General features: G+C 35.9%; 1 protein-coding gene across 1 annotated transcript in view; it reads right to left on the bottom strand.

Moving 5' to 3' along the window:
- Nucleotides 1-1,987: 1,987 nt before the first annotated feature.
- Nucleotides 1,988-14,150, bottom strand: part of LOC136852016 (aromatic-L-amino-acid decarboxylase-like) — a 74,305-nt gene continuing 62,142 nt past the window's right edge. The window contains 6 exon segments of the mRNA XM_067126481.1: nt 1,988-2,230; nt 4,214-4,311; nt 5,823-5,921; nt 6,067-6,168; nt 12,107-12,153; nt 12,156-12,190. Coding sequence (XP_066982582.1) covers nt 2,134-2,230; nt 4,214-4,311; nt 5,823-5,921; nt 6,067-6,168; nt 12,107-12,153; nt 12,156-12,190 — 478 coding nt within the window. The 3' untranslated portion in view covers nt 1,988-2,133.

The raw sequence follows: 14,150 nt of genomic DNA, 5'->3' as shown, positions 1-14,150 counted from the left end.
AAGAGTCAATCTCCATAAATATTTCATACAGTTATCCATGAATAATGAAAGGGCGACAACACAAAACTGAATCCTAAGGACTCTATTAGTGATTTTTAATTAGAAGCTTACATTGAAGCAGCTATTCAAATTCGATGTACTTTTCGTCATTAAAAGTCAGTCTCCACAAATGTAGCATTTACAGTACTCGACTAATGATGGAAAAGAGGCGACAAAAAACTCAATCAACGGCTTCAATCCTCCATCTTCACTAATATGGCATTTCAGCCTTTAAGTCTCCGTATCCATAACACATTGCTCAAGTGTGGTCAGGATTCCTGATTAAATAATGGTTTCTACATACAGCACACAAGATCAATATTGCATTAACATTTAAAATTACTTGGGACAGAGTAGTGTTGAGAAAAAATGTCTAAAATGAACTCGTTACCAAAATTTTGAAATGCAAATAACAGCTAAAAGTTCTCTAACTTTTCTCCACATTGCAGCATTACAGTGCTGTTCTTAAAAGAGTAATGAATATTGTCATAACACTAGACTGCCATCATCTTTCATGTACAAGATTTAAACAACCTCTGTACTTGTAAGATAAATGTGAATGTAGGAAAGTACAGCCTGGGCACTACCCAACAGGCACAAGTAATTTGTCCACAATGAGGCAAAACTAGCAATCTGCATGTGCACACAACTGAGCAAAGTCATCAGCCATTGTGCCTGATGGGCTTTGCCCAGTGAGGAAACAGTGCACTGGGAAGTGCTCAATTGTCTGGACATAGCTAGAAACATGATATACAAGTGTAATTGTGCTTAAAACGTTCCAATGACTTGTCTACTTAACCCAGGCAGGAAGACAGGATATGTTTCAAGCAGAGAACCTGCTTGTTGGGCCCTACTAATATAAACCATTGGTACAATTGAGTATCTTTTTAACCCCACAATAATAGTACTGACTTGATTCTGATTATGATACATCACACATTAATATTACATTTCACAACAGTCATTTCATAGCATGGAAAAATGAAAATGCATAGTAAGCAAAATATCCTGCATAAAGTAATGAACAATATTTGTCTTAATTTTGAGTAATGGAAAGGCAACTGTAGATTAACAACTTAAGTCTACAATTACGAAGAATTCTTCACTTCCTAAGTATTAAAAGTCCATTTGAAACACTGATTACAGTAAAACGAAAGACATTAGAATTCATAACGTTGCACACAACCCGTTTCACAAGTCTTACTGATGGGTAATTAATGAAATTAGCTGGAAATTATATACTGTTGCTTTACCTCTTGGAAAAAATAGATGAGCCCGAGAAAGCTAAACTCCTTTCATTTTAGGTCTTGTAAAATATTCGAAGCACAGTATTTCAAATTCTGTGGCAATATCTGAAATTTACATTTTGAAGTGGTCATATTAATAAAAAAGTTTTTGCAAGTTACTTGCTCCCAAGTTAATAGAAGCATGCAGTTGACGGATCCTGTTTATGAGAAAATGGAACTACAACCAACAAGAAAATCGGTAGCTTCTAAGAATACACCACTCACTCACTGATAAATCAAAGGCAGCCCTATTCAAAACCGCTGGTAAAAAGCATCGAACTATGAATGTTAAATACCAAAATACAGCAATCACAAAAACAAAGCAAAGACAGAACGAAAACGCAGCAGATTCTATTTAGATGCAGATCTCGACTGCCTTGGTTTAACTACTAAATATAACTAATGACCTTCTGCAGCATGAAGTTTGAAGAACTGGGCTCTTGTAAAACTTTTTGCAAGAAGAGCTGAATTGATCTATATTGAGGATAAACTCCGAATTGACCTTCTATAGAATAAGTAAATTGAAGATGAATGACATTCGGTTTCTAAGTGGACCTGTGACTTAATACTGAAATCTTAAGATAACAGAGCAAGAGAGAATATAAAAAGATCAATAACTATTTAGAACTAAGACTAGAATCTGTATGGCTTTAGAACCATTCTTTCTTTGTTCTAATCCCTGCAATAGCAACCAAAGTACTGTACAGTATAAGCAATAATTGGATTACAAGTAAAAACAAGATGAAGATCATTTCACGTTAGAGAAGATATAGCATCAATTTGGTAAAGAAACATACTTGTCTTATGACTACTCCTCACTCAGCACAATATCCGTTCGTTTTTTCACTTCTCTCCAAGCCTTTTCAACGTCGTGGGATTCGGTAAAGGCGGAACAAATGGTAAATCTGAAAAAATTACACTTTATACTTGTTTGCACCAGAGTAATCTATGATGAAGCTCTCATCATCTTGGAAGACTCAGTCACTACAACACGATTAAATCACATATTATTATACCAACTTTTAAAAATAATCCAATTCGATGGAAGCCATCTGTTTTTAAAAAAAACTTACAGTGGTGAGGGGCCTTTAACCAAGAAAAGTAAGTTCCCTTCATTTTTGGTCACACTGTTTCAAATATCCTTTCTTTCCAGTGTTTTCCTTTCTATAACTACAGCTTGCAGTCTAAAAGGTATTGAACAGGACTGACTAATGGTATTACTGTATACAGTATGCAAAGCATGGCAACACATTCCTCCCTTAGGAAATTCATGGATATCAGAAATGTTTCATATCAATTTATGTCCCTACAATGAAAGTATATCAATGACATTTAGTTATGTCAACTCACTATAGCAATGAGGAATGCACAGCCTCTGAAATATCACTACTGCTGACACAATTACATTAAGCTACACACGTAAAAAGCTCTGAATCTTATTTCCTTTCCAATTCTAGACTAGGTGAAGTAACATATATTTGCTCTAATGTTTTGCTGCTCTGATCAGCAGGCCAGCATCTGTCTGAAGCTTTTCTTACTTCAGATTTGCAAATTTATACATTTTTAATGTCACAACTGGTCTCCTTTGTGAATGATGGCTGATATGAAAGCATCTCAATTTTCACACACTTCTTGAAGGTTCATACTTAATTTTTTTATTAACACATGATGCTCAAAAGTCTCACATATCAGGTTTAAGTACTTATGATAAAAATACAACTTAGTTTTTTTTTTTTCATACAACCTTTTATTTATGCTACGTACTTCATTGATCAGGAAATTTTCCGGACAAAAATCCAAAAAAGAATCATCAATGATGTACGTACAGAGTATAGCCTACATTCATAAGCAGACCCAAAGGCTCTGGTTGGTTACTGGATTCACAGTCTATATAAATGCACCTTTGAAAATGAAAAGGTGTAGTAGGGAAGGAGGAGATACTGTTAAGTAAAGGGTATATATGAGAAAAAGTTTTGTTTTTAAGAAAATATGTTTTAAAAAATCCTATCAGGTACCTAAACTTCAATTTTAAGACCTAAACACAACAGGGGACTAAAGGCTCTGCCTTGTCCTCAACATGAACACAATGAAGAGAATACTAATTCACTAGGAACAAGGATGTGTCTGAGTAACAGGCCATGGTAGCAGTAAAGTAAACAGTCTGTAAATATATGCCTTTGGAAAATTTACCACCCAAAACTGGGGAGAAATGCATGTATGGTACATTCTAGAGGCATCTGTGTGGGTAAAACTAAGTACGACATGGAGGCCTACGATACCAAACGTCTACATTATCTTGGATGCCTAATGGAAGAATGAGAAGAGGAAGAGGAAATGATGATGATAGGTCCAAATGCCTAGGAAGAAGCCTTAGAAATGGGAACATACTCGTCCTGGTACGATCACACTGCCAAACAAACAAGGAACTCACCATTTCTGGGTTGCCTCCCTTACCCAGAATTTCATAAATGTCACAACAGCACAAATGAAGGTAAAGATCAGCTGGAAATTCATCAAATGGTGGGCAAGACAGAGAAAGGAGGTAACCTACTGGACATCTTGCCCTATTAGGGGTAAATGATTTACTGAATAAAGTTCGATAATTCTGCACCACCATGAAAAGTAAAATTAAATAACTTTCTCACCCCTTACAGTGATCTACATCTACTTCAGAACCAAAGTACATGAACTTCATAGGGTAAACAAGTGTTCATTTGTATTTGTATGTATATTAAAGCGTAGCATATATAACAGTAATTTTTATAAATACAGTAATCTACCTTCAAGTTAAATGTTCTCTCCCTTTCAGGTTGGCCTATGAAGGCTAATCACATCAATTTCAAAGGATACACTTGTACAATAGGATATGAAAACAAAAAAAAACTAACCTGAGGAAAAACACATCCTTAATTTTGGCAGGCACCAGATGAATGACCCCACCAGCATTTATAGCTTTTAAAAGAGCTTCGTTGGTTTCGTTGCTTTTCTGTAAAAAGAAAAAAAACTTCAGTAACTTGTTTAATCAGTAATGTTACATCCTACACTCTTTTAAGGATGACCTTAAGGATTCTCCCTAAAATGAGCCCATGGGAAGGTGCAGCAAATGGTGTACCTTACGCACAGTGCCAAAGATCTTTTGCATCATCCTTACATGGCTAAGGTGCTCTGATTTTGCCCATTTTACTTTTCATTCATTCTCCTATGTCTCTTTCCACTTAGCTGCTTCCAGATTCTTTCATTTTACCATAATCGAATCTCCACTTCTCATTTAAGAAAAAATCCTTTGGGCCAGCCCAGTGAGAGTGTAGGAATGTGACTCAAGAAGTCGCGTTCCTCTAAAGTACCCCACTATAAGAACTGAAACCTCCTCATATCTGATAATATGAATAAGAAATGCTGGAGATTAAAAAAATTTTATAAAGGAGTTTATCCAAATTTCGGATTATGACAGTTTTAAATGTGGCATCTCAGTGTCTTAATAAAGCAGCTTAGAGTCCCGTCTAAGTGTCTTAGTAAAGAACCTTAGAACCTCAAGTATTTAATCATTATCAGATTCATCAACTCAAAGTTATCCACAGTCACAATAAAGGATTTCAACAATGGTAAACAATTATTTACGGGAGAGAGAATGGTAGTGTGACCTTAGTGTTCACAAGTCTGGCTGCTTAACTTTATTCCCTAATGCTCATATGAGTTCGGATTAATCATTTTTCTGTTTATAGACCTGATATTTTTTTATAAATACTATTTAGTTTCTTGTATAGGAAAACATTTAAAAGTCAGGGTTGTGCATTGGCTCTTACAGCAAGTCCCAGAGCTGAAGTCTTCGTGCTGGCTTTACCTCCTTGACTGAATAGTTTTGCTATTAAGTCTGTTATATTCAGTACTGCTATAAACTAGCCCTGTATACATGGATCATGACAAGTGAACAATAATGTAAAGAGGTTATATATACACAGCCATTGTTGCCAACAATTCTGTTTCTAAACAAGTACATCATAAATGGGCACCGAGGTCACAGTGGGAGATTTCGGCTCATCAGTAAATACTGTACTATAATACATTCTGTGGACCCTACCTGGTTAAATCTACACTTACCTAAATTTTGATCAACCATCACTGCACAAAGGGTTTCAAAACAAATACATTACTTTGTTTCCCAGGATACAAAATACAAGAAACATGTAAAAACACCATAACTTGGAAGAAGTAAAATGAAGTGTGATATAACTTCCAATACAGTGGTAAAATGATAGAACTGTAAAAAATAATGGGAAATACTTTACAACTAACAATGGCTTCACTGAAAATTAAGTCTAATATGTCAGGCTGAAGTACAATAGGCTAAGGTATGTGGTGGTGTAACTAAGGATAGAGAGAGAGAGAGAGAGAGAGAGAGAGAGAATGCAGAAACATCTACTGTATCAGCATACCACTAAGGGACCTAACATTAGCAGCACAAACAAGTGCAGATCATAACAAAACCAGATACAGTACCTTTAGACGGAAGCAAACCAGCCCTAAAGTCACTGGCAACGTAAGCTCAAAGAGAGGATCAGCTTTTACGTAATCTTCAAACTGATGTGCTAGGGCTACCTGCAAGGAAAACAAACAGTTCCGTGGCTTACGAGCATACTGCTGCCTTACGAAGCAACGTAAGCAAACAGGTAAACTTTACATTATAAGATATTGACCAGCTGCTCATTGGAAGTGAAACAAAACAATACAACGTCCTAATTACCTGTTTCCTTATGAACTCTTGCAACAATTTCTTTCCGTAAAGACGCATCACAAACCAGAGCTTCAGCGATCTGAAGCGACGCCCGAGAGGTATCTGCCAATGCTGAAAGATAAGCCTTACAGTAAGTCTTTAGCATGTTACTTCATCTTAAAGTAACATGATCCAATAATCTGCAATGTCAAACAATAAATATCGTGCTATCTATCAAACTACCTCAAAGTTCTCTGCTGTAATTTATAGGCCCTTTAATATACCCAAACAGATCTGTGTTTAAATCCTGTGATGGTGCCCTATGTACAGTAATGAAATAGAATAATCTACGTTTGATTTTTCTTATAGCATTTCATCTAAGTAGCTTTAAATACTATGGTCATGTTTCAGTCCTTATAGATTTATATTATTCTTAACTCGATTTAAGTAATGTACTCAAAAAAGGAAAAAAAAATCTTACTCCAACCCTTTTTTGGGGGGAAGCTTTAAAGAGAATAGATTGAGGGGCAGCCATTACAGGCATTTTGAAGGAACCTTTTTACTTTCTCGCGAGTGCAAATTAATTTCAATAGAATCTAGAAGGCCTTCCTAATAACTCTTGATAAAAGAAATCACAAGGAAAGTACAGTGTTAGAAAACATCTCTCATACCAGTTTAACTTTTCCTGTCAAGAACAGAGATCTCTCAACTTCAATACCAGAAGTCTTCAGTGACATAACTAAGTATACCCCATTCTCAACTGCCCTTGATATGAAAGTTAAAACCACAAACATCACTTCTTCCCACAAAACTGTTCTACAATTTTTCTCTTAGCATGTTGGAATGCTATTAACCACCAATCATTTTTATTCTTAAACTACGAAACTCGAAGGAGCTGTTTTTTTACAAAATATAAAAAATTCTTTTATGAGGTACATCCTGAATTTGCATTTGGTGTTACAGTACTATAAACACATTTGACAATCATTCCATTTATTTTCTGACTTTTATCCAACCAAAGCATAAGGAGTTTTTTAATAGTGTCCTGTTGCTTAGAATTGATTAAACTCTTTCAGCACGGAAAATAATAATGTAAGGCATCTTTCATCCTGCATTAAAATAATGGTAAAATTTCAAAGTGGGACAGAGAAACTAAATATGCCTCACATAAAAATAGCATCTACATAGCAAATGTGAAATATTCCTTTTCACTATATCTCTTAATTGAATTTCAGTGAGCAATGCAATACCTTTCCAAAAATGTTTAACATAAGTGACAACATTACCATCCATAACAAGAAAAAGTGACAAGCAAAACTAAAGGCTGGCTATTCCTATACGATGCTTTAATCTGCAATGCATTATCAAAGCTAAGAATCACAACTTTTATAAAAAAGAAGTTCTGTACAGGTGCTGTCATACTGATTAAAAATCCTCAACCCTAACTCTGATACACTGTATTTTAACCACACGGTTGTGTACGTTGAAAGAAGTTATGCATCACCAGTCAACACTGGGTGTAAGAAGGAAACACAGTTATGCAATCACCAGTTTCCAGTCCAAATAAAAACTTTGCATGCTGTGGCTAATCTAACCGCAATATATATATATACAGAACCTACAAAAGGCAATTTGTAAGCACAATCAATACTTCAACAAACACTCTACATGTTCACAAATATCACATCCTGTAATGTGTTAGAGGTTATGTCAAAACATTTTAAGAAAACGTTTTTTGAAATAGTATTTACAATTTAAATTTTTTTAAAAGCATATGTATTTTTCCTGTATGTACAAACCAAATCCTTTTCAAGTGGAGGATATCTTTTACTCGCAGAGCTGAATGAGCGTAGTTACAGGCATAGTCATATGGGCAACATTGGTGGGTGAGTGGGGAAACTCCACATCCTCCTCACAGGTGCATATCCACTTTACTTTTCATCTCAAAGACTTGGCAGGGTGGTAGAGGTGGGACATACATTAAAAGGCTCCAGTTTGTTTCTCTGGGAATACAAACCATCACCTAGAAGGATATGTTTCTGGACAAGAGAGATGCCAACAACGAATAATCCTCCCAAGAACTCGTATAATTTTGGTGAGAAGGAGACCAGAAAAGTACAGTAGGGTCCTGAGCTATATCACCTATACAACAGAGGGAATAGTTTCCAAACAACCGTTACTTCCCATAGGGAGTATCAAGTCTGCAGGCAGCATATCCTGACTACTACTAAGTAATGGGATCAGAACTTACAAAGCAAAGGGTTTAGGTTACGCCAAATTGCAGAAATGGGCAAACTATGGCCCCCTGGCCGGATGCGGTCCGCAACTCACTCTTATCCGGCCTGCGAGTGCTTGCAAAAAGGTTCCAATGTTTAGGCTGCTTGCCATAATTTCCCTATAATTACACAACGTATTGCTAAATGGCACACACTGTACAAATGCACAACCAACCACAGACCTATCCAGGGTTTCCAGATGTACCATAATTATCATACAAATATGATGATTTGACCATCCGTATGATGAGCAATGTCATGTGTATGATATGTAATAATTTCCAATATCTGTCAAATAATCTTCTGGAAATGCATGATACTTTGAAAACTTTCACATGTATGGGAAAAAATAAATAAATATGCTCTCTCTCTCTCTCTCTCTCTCTCTCTCTCTCTCTCTCTCTCTCTCTCTCTCTCTCTCTCTCACTGAAATCAGTGGTCATGAGTGTTGAAGGCTGGGAATCTCGACACGTTCTGGAGCATAAGCAGTGTTTTCATTAAGCTTGTTTCACGTCGTGAACACGTCTGAACCTACTGAACGTTAGCCAATCTTGTCCACCCACTACTGCAGCATAGATTCAAGATGAACACTGAAACCATGAGTGGTCAAAAAAAGCAAAAAGTCGATAGCGAATGCCAAGTTTTTAACAAAGAATGGACAATAAAATATTTCTTAAATGAAGTGCATTTGGAAGCCGTATGTTTGATTAAACAGGGCACTGCGGTATTCAAGGAGTATAATACCTGCGCCACTTCTCCACCAGGCGTGCTAACTATGCTAATAGCCTTTCTAGTAATGAGAGGGCGGCCACTGCTACAAAGTTAGCAGTATACAGGGTCTGCAGGACATTTTTATGCATCAATCCACAATTCAGGAGTTGTGCAAAGGCAAGCTATGTACTGGCATACAAAGTGGCAAAGGCAAGTAAGCCATTCTCCAAAGGAGAATTTTTTAAGGAATGTATGATTGAGACTGCTGCAGTTCTATGTCCGGATATGGCAAGCAAACTCAAGAACAGTAACTCGCCGTATAGAGATAATTGATGACAACTTGGCCAGTGGATTAAACAAGAAAGCAGTCTTTTGTGTGGTTTTCGTTAGCTGTGGACAAGAGCAATGACATAAAGGACAATGCTGAACTCTTGATCTTTATCAGAGGGATTAACGAACATTTTGAAATCACTGAGGAATTCCTAGCCATGGGGTCCATCAAGGGCACAACACAAGGAGTGGACCTGTGAGAGAAGGTGTCCAGGGTCATTGAGAGGTTGAAGCTACCGAGGAGTAGACTCTTCATTATCACCATAGATGGATCGTTAAATTTAATAGGAAAAATCGTTGGATTGCTGAAAAGAATTCAGGACAAGGTCAAAATAGAATGGCCTGAGTTGGACATAATTTTCCTACACTGCATAATCCACCAGGAGTCCCCATGCAAGTCTGTTTTGCATTTTAATCATGTAGTAAAGGTAGTTGTAAAACTTGTGAACTTCGTTCGAGTGAGGGTATTACTCACTGGCAATTCATTAAATTCAATGAAGAAACTGATGATGCCCACCAGGACTTAATTTACCATTCCAATGCTCATTGGCTAAGTTTGAGGAAAGGATGCCGGTGCATATGGGAGCTCTGAGAGGCCATTGAGTCATTTTTGGAGTTAAGGGGGAAGTTGATGATTTCTCCAAGCTACGCAATGATGATTGGCTGTGTGATTTTGCATTTTTTGAGGATGTGTTGGCATAAATAAATGAACTAAACATGAAGCTACAAGGGAAGGATCAATTTGTCCGTGACATATACTCAAGCATGGAAGCTTTCAAAGTCAGACTGACTCTGTTCTCACGACCGATCATGCAAAAATCGTTCGTTCATATCCCCACACTGGCGACGCTCACAGCATGCAAGTAAATATGCCAAATCACTGGATGACCTTCATGCTGAGTTCTGCCATCATTTTTCTGATTCTAGGCAGATCAAAAAGTTGCTTCAGCCTGTGTCATGTCCCCTGTCTCTGTCGGAACTGATAAACTTGCAGTGTGACTCTTCCTAAAAGAAGTTCAACTCTGTTAAAGTGGATGAGTTTTATACCTCGCTGAATGAAGCCAAGTTTCTGAAAATCCGACAGGTAGCACAGAAGATCCTGGTGTTATTTGGATCGACCTGTGTATGTGAGCAGACTCTCAGCGTGATGAACCTCTACCAAGGACATCACAGAGTCCAGCTCACTGATGAACACTTGCGAGCTGTCCTGAGAATTGCCACAAGTAAAATGACACCAAACTTTAATGCTATTGCAAAATGGGGTGACCAACTGCACTGTTTTCATTAAAACTGAATGGAAAACTAAATGGTGAGTTTGTTTTCTTGACCCTTCTTAAATAACGGGTTACTTGCAGAAACAGTTAATGCTACTATGCAGGGTAATGTGGGCCTGACTTTGTCTTGTGCTTGTAGCCTGGCCTTTCAGTCAATTTTCAAAACCCAATGTGGCCCGTAAGCCAAAAAGTTTGCCCAGCCCTGCTCTATTTTTTTATTAACTTATGTCAAATTTCCTTTAAAAAAAGTCGGCCAGCTGCAGATTCCATTAATTAGTTCTCATACCAAAAAATAAACTATTTCCAGATTTGGGTCCACCTATGAAACCCCAGTAACTTCCCCTTTTTTATGTTCAGGTCTCAGAACACTCCGTCACAAGCTGCGTGCAGATAATCATTTTGACTAACATTCTCTGGTTGCAATCACTTGCATCAAGCAGGTGATGCTATTTTTGGAAGAGCAGTGACCCCAAGCAGGTTATCTTTCTCTTGTAAGAAACATATAAGCTGGAAGACCTCCATTTTGGACTGTTTTGTCCACATTAGAAATTTTATCACAACATAACTCCCTTCTGTTACTGTTGAAACATCTGCAGGATAGGCTTTCTAGTGCCTCTTGGTCACACTTTCATCCCATTTTGAAACCTTGCATGCGGTAACAGCATATGCCGATATAAACTGGAACATCGGTCCTTACTAATGTTAAAAGGCATCTTCCTTATATACTTATCCCTTTAACTTCATGCTGTCCTTGTCTACTGCCATGCAGACTTTGCTTATCAATTACAGATTACTTTAAACCGTTACAGTTTTAATATGTAAGGGTTCTGCTACTTTAAATATAAAAAAAACCACTTTTGCACTACCTAATATTGCTTTTTCAATCTTCTGAAAGTCTATTGTTCAAGAACGAATTGCTGATTCACTAGCAATCAGTAATATCAACCATTTTCTTTCTGTCGACTGACTGCATAACATGTCTTCCTTTTCCAAGTATGGCTTATAGCATTTACCGATCTTCCCTGAACTTACAGATTTAACTGGTCTTTGCAAACATCAAACCAAAAAGGTTTGAAACACAGGGTATGGCTAAGTACCAATGATAGCTACTGAGAATGGAGAGAGAGAGAGGATCACCAACAAAAAGTACCATACCACAGTACAGTACATGCATATAATGCTCCCCTTCCAAAAAAAATACCTGCCACACAGGCACCATTCTTAAAAGAAAGGGGGGATACCGGCATAATATACAAAAGAGTTCATGATTTCACACTACTGAACACAAACTAACAAAGAACACTGTCAAGCAGTTCTGTCATTTCTGATCAACATAAGTGGTATTTAGTAGACATGAGTTTAAAAAGAGCTACACAGCCATATTAAAAAAATACCTCAAGTGGAAAACTGTTTGATGCAAATTCTTTTTAAGAAATGCTGTATTATCCAAATTGCATAATAAAATAAAAGAACTCTGACTCGATAATCTGGCATCTGTCCTTGTCGATCGTGTTTGAGGTGAACATCAAATTGAAAGCATCTACCAGCCAGGAGTTTTTGAACCTGCTCAAAAGAAAAGTTCAGTATTTAATAATCTGTAGTTAAAATACTTAGAGAGCAAGTTTTCTGTCATTTATCATCAGTTATTATTCATAACTTGTGGATAAAGTAAACATATGCAGATAACCTTAACTTAAAGATATATATATATATATATATTTATATATATATATATATATATACATACTGTCAAGTGGAAAACTGTTTGATGCAAATGGTGACTTTTTAACTCTAAATGCTGTATTATCCAAATATATATATATATAAAATAAAATATATATAACTCTATATCTATATCTATATCTATATCTATATCTATATCTGGCATCTGTCCTTGTCGATCATGTTTGAGGTAGAGAGGATCGACATTGAAAGCATATCTATATCTATATCTATATCTATACCACCCTCATTTACAGTTTTTTGAACCTGCTCAAAAGAAAAAGTTCGAAAATCGTCAAAAATCATAAGAAAACCTGTTTGTATTGAAAACGAAAATATTATTAGAGTTTTAGATCAAAAACCTTTCAAATTAATTATTCTAATTTTCATATTTCAGTTATTATTCACCAACTTGTGGATAAAAATAATTTCAAATTTACATATGCTTAACTCGAACAGATAACCTATCGTAAACCATATATATATATTATATATATATATATATATATATATATATATATATATATATATATATATATATATATATATATATATATATATATATATATATATATATATAATTGGGTAAGTAATCACCAACATCCAAGGTACTTCAAAACCAAGAGTTGTCAAAATCAGGAGAAAAATAAAATGGTGAATTACTGATTTTGGCCATTACTTTAACTTATGACCTTGGAAAACAGCTTGAGGTAAAGAATTATTTAGGGAATAATTACCACCAACTCCAGTGGTACTTGTCTGCAACTAAGTTTCATCAAATTTGAATGAAACAGAAGCTTGTTCATCAGATGGATCTGTGACCCTGAGTCAAGGTAACAACACCTGTGAATAATACTCATCAATCCACAATATACCTAACAATTGCATTTCATAAAATCATAGACAACAAACTTGAAACAAACCAGGAATCTTGAAAGGGGGTTTATCTAAAAACATCTGAAGTTATTCATGTAACATATAAGAAGAGACCCCTATCATAGTTTCCAGGATCTAAAAGAAATTAAAAAAAAAATTCTTATTTATAAACTGACTTGTGACTGAAAACCACGTCACAGTAAATAGATTTCATTTGGGGGAAATAATCCCCAACCCCTAAGGTACCCATTTACATCAAAATAAGAAAAAAAGTGGCAGGAGACACTACTGTTATTTTTTCTAAGAATACTCTGCACCATAGCTGAATGGTAGCAATACTAACATCATTTTCTCCTATGCCAACGAGTCATTCAGAAACGAAGGCAAAATGTCAGATTTAAACTTTTTGCACAAAAGTTGCAAGTGATGAGGGGAATAATTAGCCTATGTAATAATGACGCCTACTCATAATTACGATACGCCTCAAATGGCTACTGCTGGCAAAAATATTCTTTATTGATGAAGACAGTGAAAATTGTTTTAAACATCAAAAGAACGAACCAAGAATTTTCAATTTGTGCAGTTTGTCTAAACATTTAATTTAGCTGTTCCTTTCTCATGCAACTAGCTGTCATATGAAAGTTGCTAATGATGGAAACCTGAAGAACCAAAAGTACCAAATACCTTTTTTAAGTTCTTGTTAATAAATCTTATTATTGTGACTAATTTATTTGGCTTGAACAAATGGCACTGTAATGGATGAACTCAGTTCAAATGGTTAAATGCTGTCAAAATGAATCAGTAACATCAATTCCATTCTTGATTTCATTACTCGGAAAAGCCCGCATTTAGTAACATCAATTCCGTTCTTGATTTCGTTACTCAGAAAAGTATGCATTTAGCATAATAAAAAAATTAAATAAAC

Source organism: Macrobrachium rosenbergii, chromosome 24 (genome assembly GCF_040412425.1).
Source record: "Macrobrachium rosenbergii isolate ZJJX-2024 chromosome 24, ASM4041242v1, whole genome shotgun sequence".
Taxonomy (NCBI): Eukaryota; Metazoa; Arthropoda; class Malacostraca; order Decapoda; family Palaemonidae; genus Macrobrachium; species Macrobrachium rosenbergii.
Note: the sequence above shows the minus strand (reverse complement) of the source record. Positions and strands in the feature narration are given on the sequence as shown.